The following is a 20,100-nucleotide window of genomic DNA, read 5'->3' on the forward strand; positions in this document are numbered from 1 at the left end:
TGAGCTGGATGCCTTTAATGAGTCTGAGACTCCGCCCATCCAGGAAGCAGAGAGGCAGGCAGAGGAAAGTTAGAGTGGGAGGAGACTTTTTACTTGTCTCGCTTTTAAAATAGGGTACACAAAAACACCCAACTTACACCAGCTGCAACATTAAAATTATGCTTACACATTAATACATCAAGAACAACCCAATATGCTAATATAATATAATATAACAATAACACAGTCATTCTGCCAGTGCAAGAAAAAATTGCTGTTCATATTTCTGTACTTTCACTTGAGCAATATTTCAATTGCAGGTATTTTATTTGTTTTGGAGCATTAATATTACATTGTAATATAACTAGTTTCATCCAAGTAAAGTATCTGGATATGATTCTTTTACAACTCCCAGTCTAGAAAAGCATGTAATATAGACATTAATACATGCTATTGATTGTATTATTCTTTGAATATTATTTGTTATTTCATTTTTGTATTTATTCAATAGACATTCATTTTAAATGGACAGCATTTTAAGAGATCGACATATTCATCCATCACATTTGAATATGGCCTACAGTAACCCCAATTAGGTTGTAATGTTTTGTTATTGTTATTCTTCTATTATTCCACAAGGGGGAGCTGTCATGTGAAAAAATATCTAAATACCCAATAAATATGCCCTCATAATGCAAGATTAATACATTTCAGATTACTTAAAGGTATAAATCACAGCTCAAAAGAGGTTTTACTGCTCCAAGTGCTTTGAACATGTTGAATATGAGGAATATGGAACCGTGCAGATACAGGCAGTTAGAGAACTCTTGTTCAGAGGGTTCATGTTGATTTTAATTATAATGACAGTATAAAACTGTAGGTGATATCATTTGTGGCGTAAATGTTTTATTGTATGAGGACAGTAGATTTAAAATTCCAACAAAAATGATTTCAGCCACATCACAACCCTCAGTGTTCTATTAGGTCCTTGTACAAACCTGTCGACCATCAGACTGGACAAATAAGAAAGGAGCGACAAATAAATCATCAGTCAGCCCCATCACTCCTTCACTTGAATCCTGGATCCAGGTCAACAACATTACATAATGGCGACAGAAAGGATGTTTACACTCAGATCCAATACAAGCATTCAATAATAAAGTGCATTTGGTGGAATAGGGGGCAGAAGTTTCATGTTGGAGCGAGTTAATTTATCTGCAGAATCTTCCTTCCTTTGGCCTTCCAGCTCTACACCTTACTCAACTTGTCCCTCCCCACCCTTTAATCCCCCTTTTCCATCAAATCCTGCCACTCCCAATCATTACCCCGCCCCAAAACCCCATGTAAAACACTCATGGATACTAAGAAACACTCACACACCCACCAACACTGAAAAATAAACATCATGGCATGCACAGACATTTTTATATCTGACTCAAATCAAAAGCATTTTAAAATCGCTCCCTTCTGCTTGTGCAGTGTTTGAACTGTGCCTTAATATAAAGAAAGGCAAAGAGAAGGAAGTGGGTCAAAAGTTTCAAGGTGTGGAGCATAAAATGATTCACATGGGAACCAATGACATAATAGCAAAAAACATTTAACAACAGCAAGACAGCGAGGAGCACACAGAAAGAAAGGAATATCCTGAGCCCAAGATAACCATCAACTTTACTACATAGGCCTGACACATCTCTGCGTACCATCAATAATATTAATGTTGTTGTTTGTTTAGTGTACACAAACAAATCTCCACAGTAACAGCTATCAGCAGCATCTCTACAACCACATTCACTTCAAGGAGAGCCAAGTGAGACTGTTTGCAAAGAGCCACGATGTCAGGGCATCAAAATCAGCAAAACACAAGAGTCTCTGTTTAGCCAAACGCACGCCATCCTACTCATAGAATGGCCATCATTCTTCTCAACGGCAGAGATGGTGCCACTCAAGATCTATTAGGAGACGACACTGCCAAAGTGAGCAGCCTTTGCTTCTCCAGTACCAACCCCTCAAACTCAAACCAGCCAATCAGAAAGCTACAGCACTGTAGCAGCGCCACCACCAGCAGACCCCTGGACCACCAGACTATGTTTTAACACAGTTTACATGCCGACAGTCATTTGTTATTTGTTCGAAAACGGCCATTGAATAGTTCTTTTCTGAAACACAAACCGTATTCATGCAATGTCATCTTTTTCAATCAGCAGTTATATAATATCAGTGAATTATTAATGGTTATTTAGGTTTAAAGGTTTTAAATATTCATGGAATGCGAAATGCACATGAATTATGAATGAATACAAGGAGTCAACTGTCCAGCTCTATTATAAAATGATGTATCCATGACCTCACATTTTGTCCCTCAAAGCAATCTTGTATAAATCTTAAAATGCCATTAAAAATGTCACGCCCAAATGTCTTAAGGTAATAATTGTATTGTTTAAAAAAAAAAATACATACAAAATGTATTGTGTTAATTATTCTTTAGAGAGTTCAGAGTTGCTCAGGAAGAGGAGAAACACCTGCTCGCAGCAGTTGTTCAGGCTGTTTGGGTCCTCCAGAGTCATCGCTGCATCCTCCGTCCTGCTATCTTCCTCTAAAGATGTCTGAACTCACCAACATGCTGCAGCTGGACATGGGAGGAGGTTGTAATACTTTGGCATGTTTGTTGTAGATCTTGTCAGTGCTGTTATCAATAACAGATGTCTTGTGTACACCAACACTATTATCCTCCAACACGCTACAATGTTGACATGAATATTGAGGGGTTTCCTCCATATCGCCAAGCACACGTAATTGTTAATTTGAGCGGATAGGATAAGGAGAGGATAATAGCTGAAGTGAGTTACTTTATTCTTGCTAAACAGCTGCTCTGTTCAGTTTGAGTCCCTAGCTGGCAAAGAGATTCACTTCCTTAAATTTGGAGTTCATTAACTGCTGCTGGCCTGAAGCCTAACCTGTCATTATCGCACCATGAAAAACATGTCAGGAAAAACAAATAGCTCTAATGATTTTTTCTTTGAAAATGTCAAACCACAGTCCATGCGTTGTACAAATTCCTGTAGATGAATCACATTTTGTGATCAAAATGGATGCCATGTGTTATTATGCAGTTTGATATTCTCCCTAGTGTTGCTTTCATTAACCATTTTTCCTCCCCTTAGGTCCCACAGTTCTTTGCTGTGGGTGTGTAGACGTTTTGGTTGGAGGCTATTTACTGCAGTGGCAAGTAGCGGAAATATCTGTTTATATTAGAGGTAAAGTGGTTCCACTTTTATTGCTGTTGTAAACATTTTAAGCATATTTTGTGGGCTCCGAGTATAAAAAATACCAATAAATGACAATACAATGTGTTGGGAAATGCTCTCCAAATATTTTTCTTTGCTCTTGTAACTGGAACAAAAGTTGTCACTGTTGGGTAAATTCTTGCACATATTGGATTTCATTGCATCCAAATGTTGGAGGGTCTAACTCTTTGATGTGAAGGTCATGTACCTCTGTTATTCCTGTAGTTGGCTTTAGAATAGGAATTGCTCAAAATACAAACTGTTGAAGTCATTTCTCTCCACAGCTGTAGTAAATACAGTAAGTCACAGTCAAACTAAAACATGTGCTCCACTTGGCAATTTAAAACCCAAAGGGAAAAAGATTATTTTTTCCCGCACAAAAATACAACAGTCACTCTGGACCATCCATCAACCACATAATTCTGTGTGACCTGCCTCTGATCAACTCTAAACTAGGATAACTCAAGCTGACTTCTGTGTTGCCTCCAAATGCCTGCAGCCATGGTATAAACTCCAAGAGGTGGTGTTTCCTCATTGGAACTGTGCAGGAAGTTGCATAAGTTGTGTTGTCTGTTTTTTTCTGGGATTTTTGTTAATAAGCACTTAGTCTTCATGCAAACATAACCCAGGGATAGCTTTTCTTTTCCTGCTACTGGAGATGAAACATGGATATAACACATTCAATTTAAGATAACTTCCGTCTAGTTAAAATCCAGTGTCCAGGTTTTTTATCATGGGTGGGCCAGAGAGCAATCCCTCCACCACACCTACTGCGCTGTAGCACCACTCATCTTCACTAGACCTTCAGTACACGTTCTGCTTCATATTGACTTCAGGTCGGAGCAGGCATCTGTAGGACCGGCATATACCTCAAACAAATAGTGTTCTTGAATTACCTCCACATGAAAAGCTTATTTCTAAATACAATATGTATATATTGCTGCCATCATGTGAGAACCCTCTGACCGTGTTTAATGTTCTGACTTGCAAAGTTCCTGCTCAGATACTCAAACACTGCTGTATATTATTAAATATGATTTTCAGTGTATCAAAGTTGTCATGAATTGCTGTTTTTAGCGTTTCTGATTAAACCACATCCCCTAAACCCACCTTCTCTACATCCTCCCAGTTAGTGATATCCAAGAGTGCGTTTCAATAGTAACAGCAACAACAGAGCTTTTTCACAGCAGATATTTTGACTTTTGACAGGAAAATCACAGGTTTAACTAATATAATAATTAGATTAATTTGCCTTTGTTCCTTTTAAGAATCCCAGTAAGCCATGTCACTGAGTCAGTATGAAAAATATCTGGGCCCTGGATCAGACACGAGAGAGGAATGTATCTGCAATTAATGATATAAACTACACAAGTGCTTTACCTGCTATGACATGCCAAACGAGCTTATCCTTGGAAAAAAGTCCCTTATGTCAAATACAAGATGTATGTGGCTGTGTTAGCTCCGGCTTGGCTAATTTGTCCATTAGTGGAGAAATTTTCATTTTCTACAATTCATTATATGATGTTTAAATGTCAACACTAAACTCCACCTTTAATCCAAGCGTTCTAGACCTCTAAAATTCTGCCCATTTATCTGATTCTTGCAGAGATTCAAATCACTCTGTTGTGCTCAAAGACGACTCTGAAAGATGTTTCCCTGGTTGGAAAATCCACCAAGCCAATCCCAATTTAGGAGGTGGGAACAAAATTGAAAACCTCCTTCCTGTTCCACAGCCTGAAGAAAGGTGACATAAACTGATGCAAAAAAAATCCCAAACTCTTAAATCTGCATTTTTCTTCAATTGTCACAAAAAAATTAACTGCAAGCGACTCCCACCATAACTTCTGAGTCGAGTGAAAATTACATTGGCAGGAAGAATGGACAAATTGTTCGTAAATTCTTGTGAAAACAGCTAACGTGGACAAGATAAGAAAGTTAAAGCAAAAATGCAACTCAGTTTGATGATTCCTGTTTTTATACCAAGGAAATAGTTCCTATAATAACACTTCAAAACGTGTGTTGTGAAAAAGACAACTTACTGTTGATTTTTTTTCAGTGTAATTTCCAATGCTGTAACAGGCACAAACATAATCCTATTCACCTCCATTGTATTGAGATGGAGGCAGAAATCCAAGCGGCAAATATCTGAAAATCAGACAAATCTAAACCCAAACTTTCTGCATTGGTTTTGTACAGGGTTAGGTGAGAAAATATTATTATTGTTATCAATCTGAATTTGGATGGAACTACCATATAAAAGTACAGAAATAGTATTTGTTGGGGACGATTTCCGGCTGTCACATCCCTGCTGATTTTTCCTGCCTGCCAGAGGGATCAAACTGTCTGGTCACAAGCCGTGTTGGAGCAGCTTATGTCATCACTGCTGTTCAGCACATGGGCCGCTGAGCTGCTTTATAATAGATGATTTCAGAACCTCACTTAGGGGACTGGCGTTATCGAGAAACTTTCAGATATTAGCATGACAAAGGTGTTGTGATATTATCTGCCACATTTGTAATTTGGTCGTTATCTTTCCGCACAGGGATCCCCTTATTAAAGTAGTTTATTTCCTTACTAATGGTATCTCGCATCTTAACAGTTTTATAATTGTGTTTATGTATTCATTCATTTGAAAAACGATCAGAATATTTGACACCCAAAGATTGATAGTTTAGGAGAAATGATGAACATCCGTACCTCTGAAATTATGTTTATTCAGCAGTCAATATAGAATGTTAGATAAAACATTTTTTGGCACAGTTGCTTAATGATAATAAGCTGTCCCGTTTCTATGTGGTAATCTAAATAAATATGCAAGACCATAATTTACTTCCCAAATAAATACAATATAAACTACAATAAAGATGCACCGCATCCACGCCCCACACTGCACCTCCTCAGGAAAAACAAAACAAAAACATAATTTATTGTACTTCAGGCAAACAGTTTCAATAGGTCCAACCAAACACAGATTGTCAATGGTGAAAAACTTGCTTCATAATTCACTTAAACAGCTTATTTTCAACTAAAACTCTACCAGGCAAATCAACGAGGAGGCATTTGACGGGCCAATAGAAGGCTTTACTGTGGGCTTTTGATCGTAGGTTTTATGGATGGGTGCAAACACATTTCCAGATCTAGAGTCTACGTCATAGTTTTCTGTCAGCAAGAAAAAAACATGCCACTACACATCACTAAAACCATTTTTCTCTTTCACACATGAGCCTCAGATAAGCTAAAAGTGTAAACGTTCATAAATTACACCCAGAGACAGTATCAAAGAGGTTATATCACCTGGAACTTGAGACAGTAGATGTTTATGAAAAGTTTGAGAATTCGTCATGCGTGTTGAATTGACTCGGTGTGTTTTGGCATATCTTTAAGGAACATAATTCCAGAGGATTATGGGTAATTAGAATAATGGGTTATTTGGGGAAAGTATAAAAAGACTCAAAATGACAATTTCTTTGCGTGTGATAAGTTATTCTTTGCACAGCAGATGGGATCCATTTTCATGTTCTATTACTTAAGTGAGAGAGTATTTATGTGTTTTGAAACAGGCCCTCATTGTTATTCAACACAACATCAATATACACAATAATTAAAAGTGGGTATCAAACCTGGAGCTATAGAAAAGGACTTTCTTTCCTCGTCAAATTCTTATCAATGACACGTACTCTTTTACCTGTGTAATAACACTGCAATCAGTAACAGCAATACAAGCACGGAAACAGGTCACAGAGTCATGTCCCCTGATAACAACAACTTAACACACCTTTAAGTCAACATACTTTCTGGAGACAGCTGATCACTAAACATCACTTTATGTCAATGGCCCAATAGTCTGGCAGAACCTAAAGTAAACATAGATTCATTATATGTATTTAGTTTTATTTATGGCGTTGAATTTGTTTTTAAACAATTATTTTTTGCCTGGAAGGTGATACACTGTCGCCATTAATGCCATGTAACAGCAATAGTCCAGTCCCTCACGGCTCATCTATCACATACTACTACTCAAATGTCATATCACAAACATAACGTTGCTACATTGTTGTTGCACCACAGTTTACAGTGTTACTAGACAGATAGAAAAGATAACAAAAACTTTTTTTCGTATGAACAGTCATTTTCTGCGTCTCTTTACATGGAATCCGGATAAACACCGCGCTTCCATGTGATTCGGCTCCAATTTGCTTTGACAGACGACCAAAATAAGTCAAGCCTGCCTGTCACAAAAAAGGCCGCTGTGGAGCAGCCTGAAACATATTCCCATCCTTTCCTCTCTTTCTTGAGTTTATATTCCATAGTTTGTCTTTCAACAGCATTCATGTTCAACTCTTCCAACAGAGCCAGAGAGCAGCATGAAGAAGTCCATTTCTCTGGGTCATACACACCCACAGTTCTTCGCCGAGACATTTTGTATCGTGTGATAGCGGCTCTTGTTGTCCAGGAAGGAAAAGTCCTTTTCGAAAGCGGTGGGTCGGCAGCAGGGCTTGTTGCTTACCTTGTCTTTGCGACCCTTCTTCCCGAAGCCAGTCCGTATCATGTGCTCCATGGTGATGTCATAGTTTTGCCGGTGGGCCGTGCATTTGCCGCTGCAGTAGCGCAGCATCACTGTCTCGTCGCTCTCATAGCCGAGACCCAGTTCACTCACGGTCAGCTCCAGCTCCCTCACAGAGCAGGGCTTAGGCCTCCGGGCTCTCTTAGTCCTTCGAGCCTGGTTCTCACCCAGGCTCTTCCTTCTCTTCCTGTCGAGCAAGGTTTCGACCACATGCTGAAGCTCGCCCTCTGTGAAGCTCTGGAACATCATGGAAACTGGCAGAGAGGAAGTAAATAGACAGGTGAGACAGGGGTTATCTGATTGTGGGACAATAATCAGAAGCGATTCACAGAGATAGCACAGGCTACTGTAGTTGGCAAGATGATGCAAGGTTGTGACTTGTGCAAACAGCAGAACAGTCGTTTATTTTATCTGACATAATGTCACAAACTAGTCTTATCACTATCAGCAATCAAGAGTTCAAATTCATTCAAGCATATGTAATTCGACAAATGCTACTCAATGAGGCCGTATGAAACCAAAGGGAACAAGCAGGTATGTCAGCCTCTCCTGAAGGTTAGAATGGTTCAGAGCAAGTAAACTATGAGGTGCTAACTGACTGAAGGTTATCGTGAGACATTAAAACCTGCTCTATATACAACAAAGTCAAGGTACTAAGTGTCCTGTCTGAACCCCAGGCGCCCTTTCACACGACACCTTATCTCAGACCAGACAAGGAAGGAAGACAATAACAGTTTATCTTACACTCTGAGAGGAGAGAGTTCATCTCATCTGCTGAGCGGATTCTCCGATGAGGACCACCCATCTGCCGGGACAACACCGTCGATACGGCTGACAACGGTGATGGCGGTGAGGTCATGGATGTTGATTGCGAGGATGACGTCGGTCTTGATGAGGATGAAGATGTGTACAGGTATTTTGTCTTCGGTTTGAACTGTCCGATAGTGGCCGTGTTTTTAACGCGGAGGATGGACAGGGCTGCGCCACAGAGCATGAAGGCAAAAGTAGCACCTTTCCATAACTTCATCTTAGAACGTGGAGGAGCATTGAAACTCTGTTGGGGGAGGCAAAACAGACAAACGTCAGACATGTTCAAACAGTCACACCTTCAATCATGTAAACAATCTCCTCAACTTGTCACATTAAAGCACAGAGAACAAAGGAAAAATTGTTATCTTCCGTGCCATCACATTTCTTTGACCTTCCCGTGGATCCACTTCTGTCACCAGGGCTTTTATTTTACCGTCAGTTTACTTTTTCTGATTCTGCTGTCAGCTCATTTTCACTCTAAGTGGGTTCATGATCTCTGAGCTTGACATCTCTTGCTGACATATGAGAATGTGTGTGTTTAATCGCGGCTGCCTGAAAAGGAAAAAACATAACTGCAATTTCTTATTTGAACTGAAAGCAGGCTGGATTAGTTTCGCAACCTCTTTCCCCTTAAAACCTTTTGAAAGTTTGTGTACCATTTCAAAAATACCTAACGTGAATATAAGCTTCTTCTCTTCATTTCTGAAGAAAAAATACTTTTTCTTTGCAGAGGTAAATGTTTTCGAACCATCCTTTTAGAGGAGGGAAATCCATTCCTTCCTTTACAGGAACCACACCTTTTACAATGCTATGTAGGATGAGGCCTGAGTGAACATGTGTTTGTACATCCCTATATCTTATACCGCCCCTCTCTTTCAATAGACGCTGCACCACAGCAGCCACAAAAACTCAATTTGCAGGAGTTATATCTTATGTTTTCTCTCTCAGGTTTTTGAGAAGTTTTACAACCTCATTTCTTTGTATTTTTCATATCATGTCACCAGTGAGCAAAACATTTCCCCAGAGCCGGAAATGGTATACTGGCAGTGACTAACAGCAAATCCAGACCAGTCTCACAAAGTGTTTTGCCAGACTGGATTCTGTAGTGTACGTATACGGGCTGTGTTTACAATGGGACAAAATGTCACATATCTTTGTCGAGTTTAGTATAGAAACAAAAAATCACAAAAGTTTATAAAAATTTGGTTTTCTGGTTGAACTTAACGTGTTGCAGTGAAGTAAATAAAACAAAAACGAAGAACTATATGGAAATTGAGAGTGTCTGACTGTTTTGGACACCGCAGAAGGAAAATTCAAAGACGTTGCACGCAGTGGTATAAACAGCGTATAAACAGGTATAACCAGTCCTATCAGTCAAAGCTTGACTCATCACTCATAATTCCATATGGGTTTGACATGGTAAGCTGCCTCCGCACAATGAAGGGGTAGAATGTTATTCATTTGAAAGTCAAACATTTCAGCTAACAACCTCATTTGACATAGTCGCTGTGGAGCCGCGGCTGTTGCAGAATGTTACTCAGTGTGTCTGATGTTCGTTTCTCACTGTTGTATTTAATCACCAGACATGATAGATAGAAGCCTCAATGGAAAGTCTCATTTTGTTTCTGTTGGTTCAACACCAACTCTTAACACCAGAGAACGTGCTGCTCCTGCTCTTGATTTAATAAAGTTTCAATTAAAAATGAGCCATTTTGTTTTGATATACGACCAAGAATGAGATCATTGTTTTCTTATGTTATTAATAGGTCAGTTTGGAACAATTACTCAGCCACAGAGTTAACAGTTTCACATGGCCATAATAAATCAATGTCTTTGGCCTGTTAGCTCTGTTGCTCATCTTGATAAGACAATTAGCTCGTAAAGAACAGATAAGTCCTCCGATGTCTCAGTCCCTCAAACACTGGACAAAGCCTGGTCATCAAACACTGATTTCATGTCCTGAAGACTCTTTGATTGTCATAATTACTCCACTCAGAAACACATTAGTCCCATCTGCAGTCGATTGCCGCCAATAAAAGTGACAATGAGCATTGTGTAGCTTGCTCAGATGGTCACGGATGATTAATCAGTAAAGACATTTAATATCTACCACTGGCCCCCCACTGTCATGGACATAAATATACGGATATTGATGGGGGGGAAGGGGCACCAATGTTTTTTTAGAAGAGCAACGGAAAGACATGAATGAGTAGTTCACTTCCTGAGATGACAAATGCTGCTGTTTTCCAGCAAACAGAGCAACAACGCAGAGGATATAATGGACCCCCAGAGGACTCTCCAGCAGAAGGAAAAGCCATCCTCAAACTGAGACATAAAAGTGCAGATGAGTCGCAAGGACAACTAAAACAGCTCCTACACAGACCAAACATGTCTGGCTCTCACAAAGCATCAGTGTTGATGTGCCCATGCAAGCTCCTGTGTGTGGAGGTAAGGCCACTCCAACGTGTGAGGCCCAAAACAAACGGGAAAAAAAAGATTTTATTCACAAGGAGAAAAGACAAACAAAGCTTGCAGGCATGAAAGTTCTCATTAGGATTTTGTCTTTCTAGTGAGAGTGGGAGGGAATGTGAGGTATTTAAGAAATAGTAGGCATACACCTGATGTTTACTGTCAGCCTTATGTCACCTGAAGAGCTACCAGCAGAGTGAAAACAGTCCCAGAGGATCATTAAGTTGTTTGAGGCAAACCATGAAAGTGAAATGCTTGGCCAAGAATTCCTCAGTCTGTCAAAGCCATTCCTGAGACATTATGCATTCTCCAACGCATGCATCGTACGGTTGGAGCCCGATCCTCACGCAAGCTCTTGTTGTGACTCAAAGATCGCATTATTTCAAATGACACAATAAAATTGATGTTTCCGAGGAATAATTGGGTCAGTGGCGATGGCATTGTTAAGCTGGCGGTAATGTAATTACAGCAGCATGGCACTTGTCCTCCCCTCCCTCCTATGCTAGAAGGAGACACTCAACAGAATGCCACAGCCTAAGAAAGATGAACTAGAGATCTGTCAAAATGGGGATAAGGGGCGTCTGTGGTTAACACTTTTGAATGAAGGCGGCGGACAGGGGGGGCCTTCTTGTCAGCTTGCTTGGATCTTGACCAGCGTGACATGATTACAGCGAGAGACGATCACAGAAAAGGAATGAATGAAGAGCGTCTTTGTGCTGGAAAAAAGCAGATACCAACTTTTATGTCTCACCACTCTGTAGAATTTGTTACTATACATTCCCTAAATACAGCCTGTTCTGTCTCTCTCACCCTCCCTCGCTGTGACTCACACATACCATAAACACACACCAGCAGCACTTGCATGGTTTCACTTTTCCCAAATCATAGGACACGGGCCTGAGTAGAAATCGATACAAAGTCTAACCTTCCATTGTAGTCCAGACACCCACTTCACCTCCAGGGCGCACACCCAGCAGCACCATCACATAACACTAGATAATCCAGTTTACATAATACTACTGCTTTTTGATATCTAGAAATGTCCACCAGTCTAACCATTGTGTATTTGCCTCTGCACAACCCGAGGCCTCTAGCTACAGAACATTATTACCATGCTGTGTTTTAGCTCAGCTCCACCCATGTGACCGGCTGTCTCTGCTCTACTCTGAACACACCCCATAAATACCTGTACTGAAAAGATAACAGAGGAGCACAACAAACAGCGGGAAAGGCACCTACTGTGTTGTTCCAAGAAAATAATGTGCATTAGGGAGTCCTAGAGAGGCCTTGTCTTGTCTTTTCCCTCTTAAGTGAGCATCAGGAGGCATGGGGACAGCTAGAGAGTGCTTGGGGAGGTAATAGGGACATATTCCAAAGATCAGGGCGGGATTAGCACTAATGCCTGCCGGCTTTATCTGTAGTCACGTGGGTTAACACCTGGCTGCAGTATTGGTGGTGGAGCATGGGCCTTGCTATATGTGTGTGTGTGCGTCCGTGTTAATCCATCAGACACCTCTAACTCAGGGATTAGGTCAGCATGCACGGCCCAGCACCAGCAGGCGCTTCTTCTTCTTCTACTCTTACCTCTAAAATCTGTCCTGCTTTCAGTCAGAATGATGAGGTGGAAAAGTGACGAGTTCGGCTAGTTAGATCTGTTGTGTTGGCACCAGGGTGGGCCAGAAAGGCTGTAAAATAAAGTGGATGTTCTGAGCCAGGATTGGCTGTTCTAAATCCAGCCTTGGTTCTAATGCAGCTGAAAAAGGCTTGGTTCTGTCACTCAGTAACCAAAGGATAATTAAAACAAGCCTGTTGCTTGTTAGCGAGAAAGCTGCTGTTCATTATTGAGAGGAAAAAAAAGGGGAAAACCTGTGGGTAATGCTGGAAAAACTGTGATAATTTTTACACACATTCTATAAATTCTCAACAAGATTCCTGTATCCTTTTAATCTACCGGATGAGTGGTTAAAAAGATAAAATTGTATTGTGGAGGCTCTACTATCACATTCCACGGATTTATATGGATTAATCCAGTGACCCAACAGCCGAGCACGGAATCTCACAACTCAAGCCTGTTGCTGCTGGCGTGGCGTTAATGAGGTGTGAGGGGAAGATGCACTTACAGATGCACATTTGACACCAGTCCCAATTTGTCTTCCCTTTGCTATTCCTGGAAGAGTTGAGTCAAGGTATAGTTCTGACATGCATTTAAATAGCCTTTCTAACAGACAAAGAGGCTTGGCTGGAAAACGTCAACTTGCCTCATCACTTTTGTGTGAGCCGTTAGATTGATGATTGTTGTCTTGGCTACTTTCTAAAGAAGAGTCCATAAGCTGCTATTCTTGCTGCTAATCTGTCTATGCCAGATCCTCTATTAACACAACAGCATCACCTTTAAACCCATGTTAAACACATTGATGTTACTGTTACAAAAGGTTGACTGCCATCTGGCACATGCTGAATACCACTTTTGAATATGACCTACGCGAGCAAGCACAAGCAAGTACAAACATCTGAAATATGATGACATTTTACGTGTTTATAAGCCTATGCTCTCCTCAAACTACTAACATACTAATTATTTTCATGCACGATGCATATTTTGGCAAGGATCTGACAAATGAATGCTGATGAGACGTGAGGAGTGGTGCAGGAGTTCAGCTTCCCCTTCAGTTTCCTCTAGTTATGACCACCTTTGGCAGGTTATGACAGCTGAACGGCTCAATTGACTTTAGGCTTAACCCCTAACCGGCCTCTTGTGGCTCCGCTGGATACAGTATAATCTCTAAGTATGATATGGGTTTAGTGAGAAGGGGATCATCACAGTAAAATGCCCATAGTGAGTATCATCAAGTTTGCTTCTCTCAGAATACCTTCATTATATTTTCAGATCACAAGTTCAGCAATTTGATCCAGCTCCTCTTAATTATTTAAACTGTTAAAGGTGCAGCTCTGCAAAATGTGTTGATCTCTAAAATGATGAACGCAGAGGATAATGATTATTTGAAATCACTATTTCATAACCGGTCAAAGTAGTGCTCCAACTTCTGGGGAAGGAAAGCCAGAGAGTATTAGAAGAGCAATTATGCATGGTAATGAGGTAAGCCACCATGTTGGATAAGTGACAGGAAAAGAAAATATTCCTCCCTGACAAAACAAATTTGTCTGTGTGGGCAGAGCTTTATTTAAATTCATGACAAAAATTATAATAATAATTCCTTTGTGTTGCCACATAGTGGCATGACCTTGTAAATCAATAGTAACCGTTCTGCGAACATTTCGTGACAGGCAGCTCTGCGCTATTGACATGCGGCTACAGCAAGGACCGCTTGTTGACACAGATAATCCAACGTGTGTTTTCTGCCACTCAAGCACTTGGTGAGGCATCCCTGTCGCCTTCCCCATAAGCTGCAGGCTTAAACTAACAAAAGAAGATGTGGTGTCCTTACCGTTCGGCGTGCTAATCCAGACTTAGCTGCGTGGAGTCGTCTTCAGCTGACCTCCACAGGCAAGTGCTGGCTGGGTAAGTCCATCATCATCATCACAGACAAGAAGCGAGGGTAGGACTCCTGCTTGTTCCCCAGAAAATCATCACAACTCCCTGCGCCTACAAGTCGGGGAGGTGTCCTGGCTTGAATCAGGTCCAGACTGTATTATTCTTTTATCATATTTGCATTTCCACAGAACGCTTTCAGGTTGCAAAGATCAAGATCAACATTCCTCTGGATGTAAGCGTGAGCTTCATGGCACTCAGGTTGATCCATTCAAAAAGAGGAGAGTTGAGTGTTCAGAGAAGTCCCGGACTCAGCATCGGGTTCACTTCAGAAAGCTTCTGTCATCATTCTTCAACATACAAAACTTCTTGTCTTCCTTTTTGCACAAACCTGAACCTGAAACAGATCAGAGCACAACAGTGTGATGTACAGATCTTACTGAAGCCTTAACTCTTATCCCATCTGTGGTGAAAATCCTTCCACTTGGGATCATTCTATCTCCATACGACAGCGCTGTTGGAAAGATAATGCACATCTCCTTACCCCATTTCCAGCAGCATGTCTTCTCTTGAGCTCCAGGGAGGGGATCTCTGTGGCTTGAGAAGATGGGTTAGGGTGAGGAGGGAGAGCGTGGTTATGGTAAGTGGAGCAGAGAGCTTCTCTGATGCCTCTGCCTCCTGCCTCCCCTTCTCAACTGTTGCTCCTCCTCCTCCATAGTTGTGCCTGTGGGCCGAGTCGGATTACTCCTGACATGATAATCTCCCTGGCTCTAGCTCCAGGAGCACTAAAGGATGCTTTGGCCTGAGCGAAGGCTTACATTTACCTTCTGCCGCAAGAGAGTCTGCCATCTTAAGTGGGCGATTGGTAATAGCCTCAATTGGGAAGATCAGAAGGGTCTGCTGAAGCAAGTGTTTTCCAATCTTTTAGCAGGAATTAAGAAAGTTGACAATTGGTTTAAATGGTGCTAAGACAACACTAAACCCAGTTAAATGGAATTATCACAGCAGAGTTGTATAGTACAGCCGGCTTGAGATAAAACCAGGGATGTTGTTGTTGAAAATCTCACGTTCACATCCCCTCCATTACAAACAGTATTTTAGCCGTTGAGCGGCAAATGAGGAGCAGATGGTTGTACTTTTGGAAGGTATCAGGCACTCCAGACTGCAATCTAAATAAATACCCCATCCATGGGGGAAATGCGTCAGGTGTGTGGGGTCAGTCATATATAAACAAAGGCCAACCAGTGTGAAGAAAAGTGAAGCGATGCATGAGGGAGGGAGAGATGAGGGAGACACACAAAGTCATACATGTGCTATTTGGGAGCGTACACCAGTTAAATAAATCTACCGGAACAATGTGGATTTAAACAGAAATAGATGGTTTTAGAATTGTATCCGCAGCCAAAGATGTTGAAATAAAGCAGGAAGTCAGCATCACAACAGGAAGCAAATAATTTTCTAACAAACATCCCATTCTAATGCCATGAGTCATTCTGATATCCTCGGGCCAAATTATACACAAACGCTTTGCAAAGTTCCACTAGCGAGGCGGAGATGTGGCCAACCGCTAACTTTCTAGGACTTTCTTAAATCTCCTTCATTGTTGACTGAGAGAAAAAGGGAAAGTCCAAAGGAATCTTTACCCAAGCTTTGTCTCATACCAAAAAATGTGTATTGATGGATATTCTAAGGTTGTTATCTCAGTGACCTAAAGTGTAGATTTTGTGTAAAGTTTGAAGGGACGCCAACAGAAACTCTCCTCTTCACTTAAACCCGTCAGCGCTGACCTGAAGGGTTACTCTGTGCCACAAATCACAGGAACATTTGTTCTCCTCTTCACATTGAGACTATTTTGGTTTGCAGGTGCAAATTCATCCCCCAAAAAACTAAGAAAACATGAGAATTATTACAACTAACTTGTTTGACATACCCATCATTTACTGGCAAGAGGAGACAGTGTAAATGCATAATGACTTCCAGTTAGCAGGGGATATCGTGCTTTTCTAGCCTTGAAAAGGAACTATCAGCACAGAAACATTTCCTGACATGGGGCACGAACATTTGTACTCTATACATATTGTTTACAGATGTGTTAAGTTTGCATAGACCAGCCTCCACTGTAATAAAAGACCAACAGCTGTTAATTGCTAAACCAAGTCAGAAACAATAAGTGTGAAACACTTTATCTGATCCGTATACAATGCAAAGTCTCACTCAACAGCTAAGATCTGTCATGAAGACCGTCTGACATTCAGAATATACAAGAGAAAAAAAAAAACAGCAGAGTATGTTTCCAATTTCAATATGATAGAATCCTTTACACATCGGATTGAATCTTTTTTCCACTGGGTGTGGATGAGTGAAGAAACACATTTTGTTTAGGTTTGGGCAAGATTTTAAGGAAGCCCTCAATCAGTTACACTATAAACACACCATTCCAGTCGAGGTGTCATTAGAAAGGCTGGAAATAAGGCACAAATGTTGCTACTACGCTAGTCTTGCACAATATGTGGTTTGATGATTGGACAAGTAGCCTTCAGCCAAATGTCATCTCAGAGAATGGAAAAGTACTTTTTAGAGAACCAAAATCTAAACAGGCATTTGTGAAAAAGATGCAGTCGGACAATGAGGGCTTTTTTCTGAACGTTTCATGTTGAAAGACAACACCTCTTTCTCGGAGAAAGTGGTAACAAGGTAAATCCATCCTGGCCCAAGAACAAATATACATTGCAATTTGCAGTTGTGACCAGATGAGCTAAGCCAGGAGTGCAGAGGCCACTGGGGTTTCAAAAAAAGGCCTGTGTGAATTCTTTTACTTCAGCGCTTGAACACCTCAGTTTGTGTAACAATTTGTACCTCCAGCTAATATATGTTGTACTCTATTCACATGCTTTGCAGTGTATTTACCTCCTACGCAACTACAGCTTGACAAGGACAAAGTGAGTGTTTAAAATAACACAGCTGTGGACACAGCTAAATGCTGCCCCCATCTGTCAGTTGTTTACAACTACATGTAACCCAGAGTAAAAAAATCTCTCACCAACAGAGATCCCAAAAACTTAATATAGGTTTTTTTTCGTTTAATGCAAAAATAATTTTATTTCCTTCTTCATCTCATAAGATATTTTTGCATCTTGTTGCTCCAGAAATCTGCCACTGTTACTCAGCACAGGTGGTGTTACTACTTCCAAGGCAGAGTTTGAGCTCTTCATGGTGCAGCGGCTTCCCTCTGCTGTGAAAGCCCTTGGTGCCGTCAGGGCCGTAGGGCTGACGAAGCACTCTTTGCATCAAGTAAGACGCATTCCTGTGCCGAGCCACCTTTGGGTTTAATGCACTGGCTGCAGATTTGCGACTCAGCACCCAGGGGCTCTGAGAATTCTCATTATCACAATTTCCAGAGCACCAGCTCCTCTGACTGTACTTCTGATTCCAACCGGAGAAGGACTGGCTGTTATAGCTGGTGGAGATCTGCTCAAAGGTTCTTTGCATGGAATTATCCAAGGACTTTTGAGGCTGACATGTGTCAGAAACTTTAACTGGCGCAGAGGGTTCCTCCTGGTCTGAATCCTGTGAGGTTTCAGGTGGATTTCCTGGGAAGGTGTGTCCTCAGGTTGGTCCTCGCTGTTTTCCTCTGATGGTTCGTCCTTGGTGACGTGGTGCATTGACTGGAATCCCAACAGTACAACACGCATGCCCTCACCTTTAGACTTTTTCTCCTCTGCTCTCAGGGCGTTGTGGGCCTTACGGACTTCGTCCAAATTATCAAATTTCACAACTGCACACAAATGTTGGCCGAGCTCTTTGTGACACTTGGCATAGCACTGCAGTTCCTTGGGAAGCGTTTTACCAGGATACAGGATCCAGAGTGTAGTAATACTGCCATGCTCCACGCCTTGAGGTGCTATGTCTTCTTCAGTTGTTTTCTTCATAGAAATGTTCCACGCTAGGAGGTGCTTGCTGGTGGGGGAACACAGCAGCCATTGGGGAAGCGGCTCGATCCGCCTCACTTTGGTGCATTCATCGTTCACCTCCAGAAGTTCTGAGTACTCTGCTGCTGCTTGAGTCATGTGCCAGTCTGTGGTCAGGGCCTTTATCTGTGACAAACAGCAGCAACCTCAGCTTTGTTTGCATTTTACTGGGTTGTTTTTATTCAAACCGGTGGAACGTAAACACCACAGAAAGCATACGAAATCTTGCTATTGTTGGAATCAAAATGTGATTTTTTTTTTTTTTTACCTTTTTCAAACAAGTGAGGAGCTTGAGACTGATGTAGCCATGCTTGTTCTTCTGCACAAGCTTCAGCAGGAAGCCGCCCTCTGCCAGGTAGGTGGCTTTCAGACAGCAAATCCTCCGACTGGGCTTTAATCTTCAAGCAGAGCAACTCACCTTCATGGCCTTCTTCATCATGGGCAGATTGTGCACCAACTCTACAAGAAACACACAACTCGGCATCATGATGTACAATGTAATGCAATGTAGATTAGCCAACCATATGTTTTCTAATTTCCTCATCTTATCGGATTAGTCATGGTATCTCCAAAGGATAGTGATAACAGGTCACTGAGCTGTGCTGTTTCTTAGTAAAGTAAAGACGGGTATTAAGGAGACGCAGCAGGCTTGATACAGTCAATACTACCCAATGTGGAAAAATTGCACCTGGACAGAGCTCATATCACTACAATGATGTCAGTTGGTTCTGTGGGATCCAAAACAGAAGTAGGGTAGTAGTAAAATGCTACAAGCAAAATTCCACATTCCACAATACCACCTCTACCACTAATAACAACTTAAAACAAAGTTCAAAACATGTTAAAAAAAGGCAACGCTGTCTCAAACTAACTGACATAAATATATGAACTGCAAAAATAAAGGTCCACTCAGAACAACAGAAAAAACAGCAATGTATCAGTATTATTATCACAACACAAAAGAGCAAAAAACATCATTAAAAGCATGAATTTCTGCAACGTGATTCAGAGCACAATTAAATCAAAAGAAAATTATGATATTGCTGGTCTCCCAAATACACAATATACAGAAGCACTAAAGTATAAACATCTTGAGTAATTATCCCTAAATCCAGCTCTATATTCTGTCTGTGTGCTTTTGTCCTCCTCTTCAGCATGTCACTGCAACAACAAATCCATCTGTTACCTGTTTGTTTCCATGTTTTAAATAACATCTTTGGCAAATGTTGCAATCATTACACTTAGGATAAATATACAAACCCAAACCTTTGCAGACTTTTCCTCAGAAAGAGTGATTCCAACTTTTCTTTCCTGTTATTGTTATGTGACTTTGACAGGCAGTTATTTAAGAGGCTGAGAGGGCTGCTGGTGAGAAGTAGACTGAACATATATATATATATATATACATACAAATACACACTATACTAAACAATATTTAAAAAAACTACTTCACCCTCAAAATGGACATTTTTATTTCAATTACTCACCCAGTGTTACCTTGTGTTAAACTTGTTTTTTTCTCGCATAACTCCACAG

General features: G+C 41.0%; 1 protein-coding gene and 1 pseudogene across 2 annotated transcripts; both read right to left on the reverse strand.

Moving 5' to 3' along the window:
* Positions 1-6,054: 6,054 nt before the first annotated feature.
* LOC137865891 (neurturin) lies at positions 6,055-14,643 on the reverse strand. 2 transcript variants are annotated; one of them, XM_068701441.1, is made up of 3 exons: positions 14,553-14,643; positions 8,572-8,881; positions 6,055-8,081 (listed from the first exon to the last, which is right to left on the reverse strand). In XM_068701441.1, the coding sequence occupies exons 2-3, from the start codon at positions 8,852-8,854 to the stop codon at positions 7,651-7,653; spliced, it is 714 nt and encodes a 237-aa protein (XP_068557542.1). In that variant the 5' UTR covers positions 8,855-8,881; positions 14,553-14,643; the 3' UTR covers positions 6,055-7,650. The 2 variants fall into 2 exon arrangements, with proteins under 2 accessions (XP_068557542.1, XP_068557541.1); XM_068701440.1 differs by lacking the exon at positions 14,553-14,643 and having other exon boundaries at positions 8,572-8,981.
* Positions 14,644-17,755: 3,112 nt separating this feature from the next.
* LOC137892602 (la-related protein 6-like) lies at positions 17,756-19,267 on the reverse strand (annotated as a pseudogene).
* Between the last annotated feature and the right edge of the window lie 833 nt (positions 19,268-20,100).

The sequence above is a fragment of the Cebidichthys violaceus genome, unplaced genomic scaffold, assembly GCF_023349555.1.
Source record: "Cebidichthys violaceus isolate CVI_PGR_0920_01 unplaced genomic scaffold, fCebVio1.0.p SCAF_8, whole genome shotgun sequence".
Taxonomy (NCBI): domain Eukaryota; kingdom Metazoa; phylum Chordata; class Actinopteri; order Perciformes; family Stichaeidae; genus Cebidichthys; species Cebidichthys violaceus.

Bases quoted from the DNA above. Each gene is read 5' to 3' on its own strand.
- LOC137865891 (XM_068701440.1), bottom strand. From the start codon at position 8,917: ATGTCTGACGTTTGTCTGTTTTGCCTCCCCCAACAGAGTTTCAATGCT. The intron at 8,082-8,571 runs GTAAGATAAACT...CCTCTCTGCCAG, and splicing joins GAACTCTCTCCTCTCAGAGT to TTTCCATGATGTTCCAGAGC.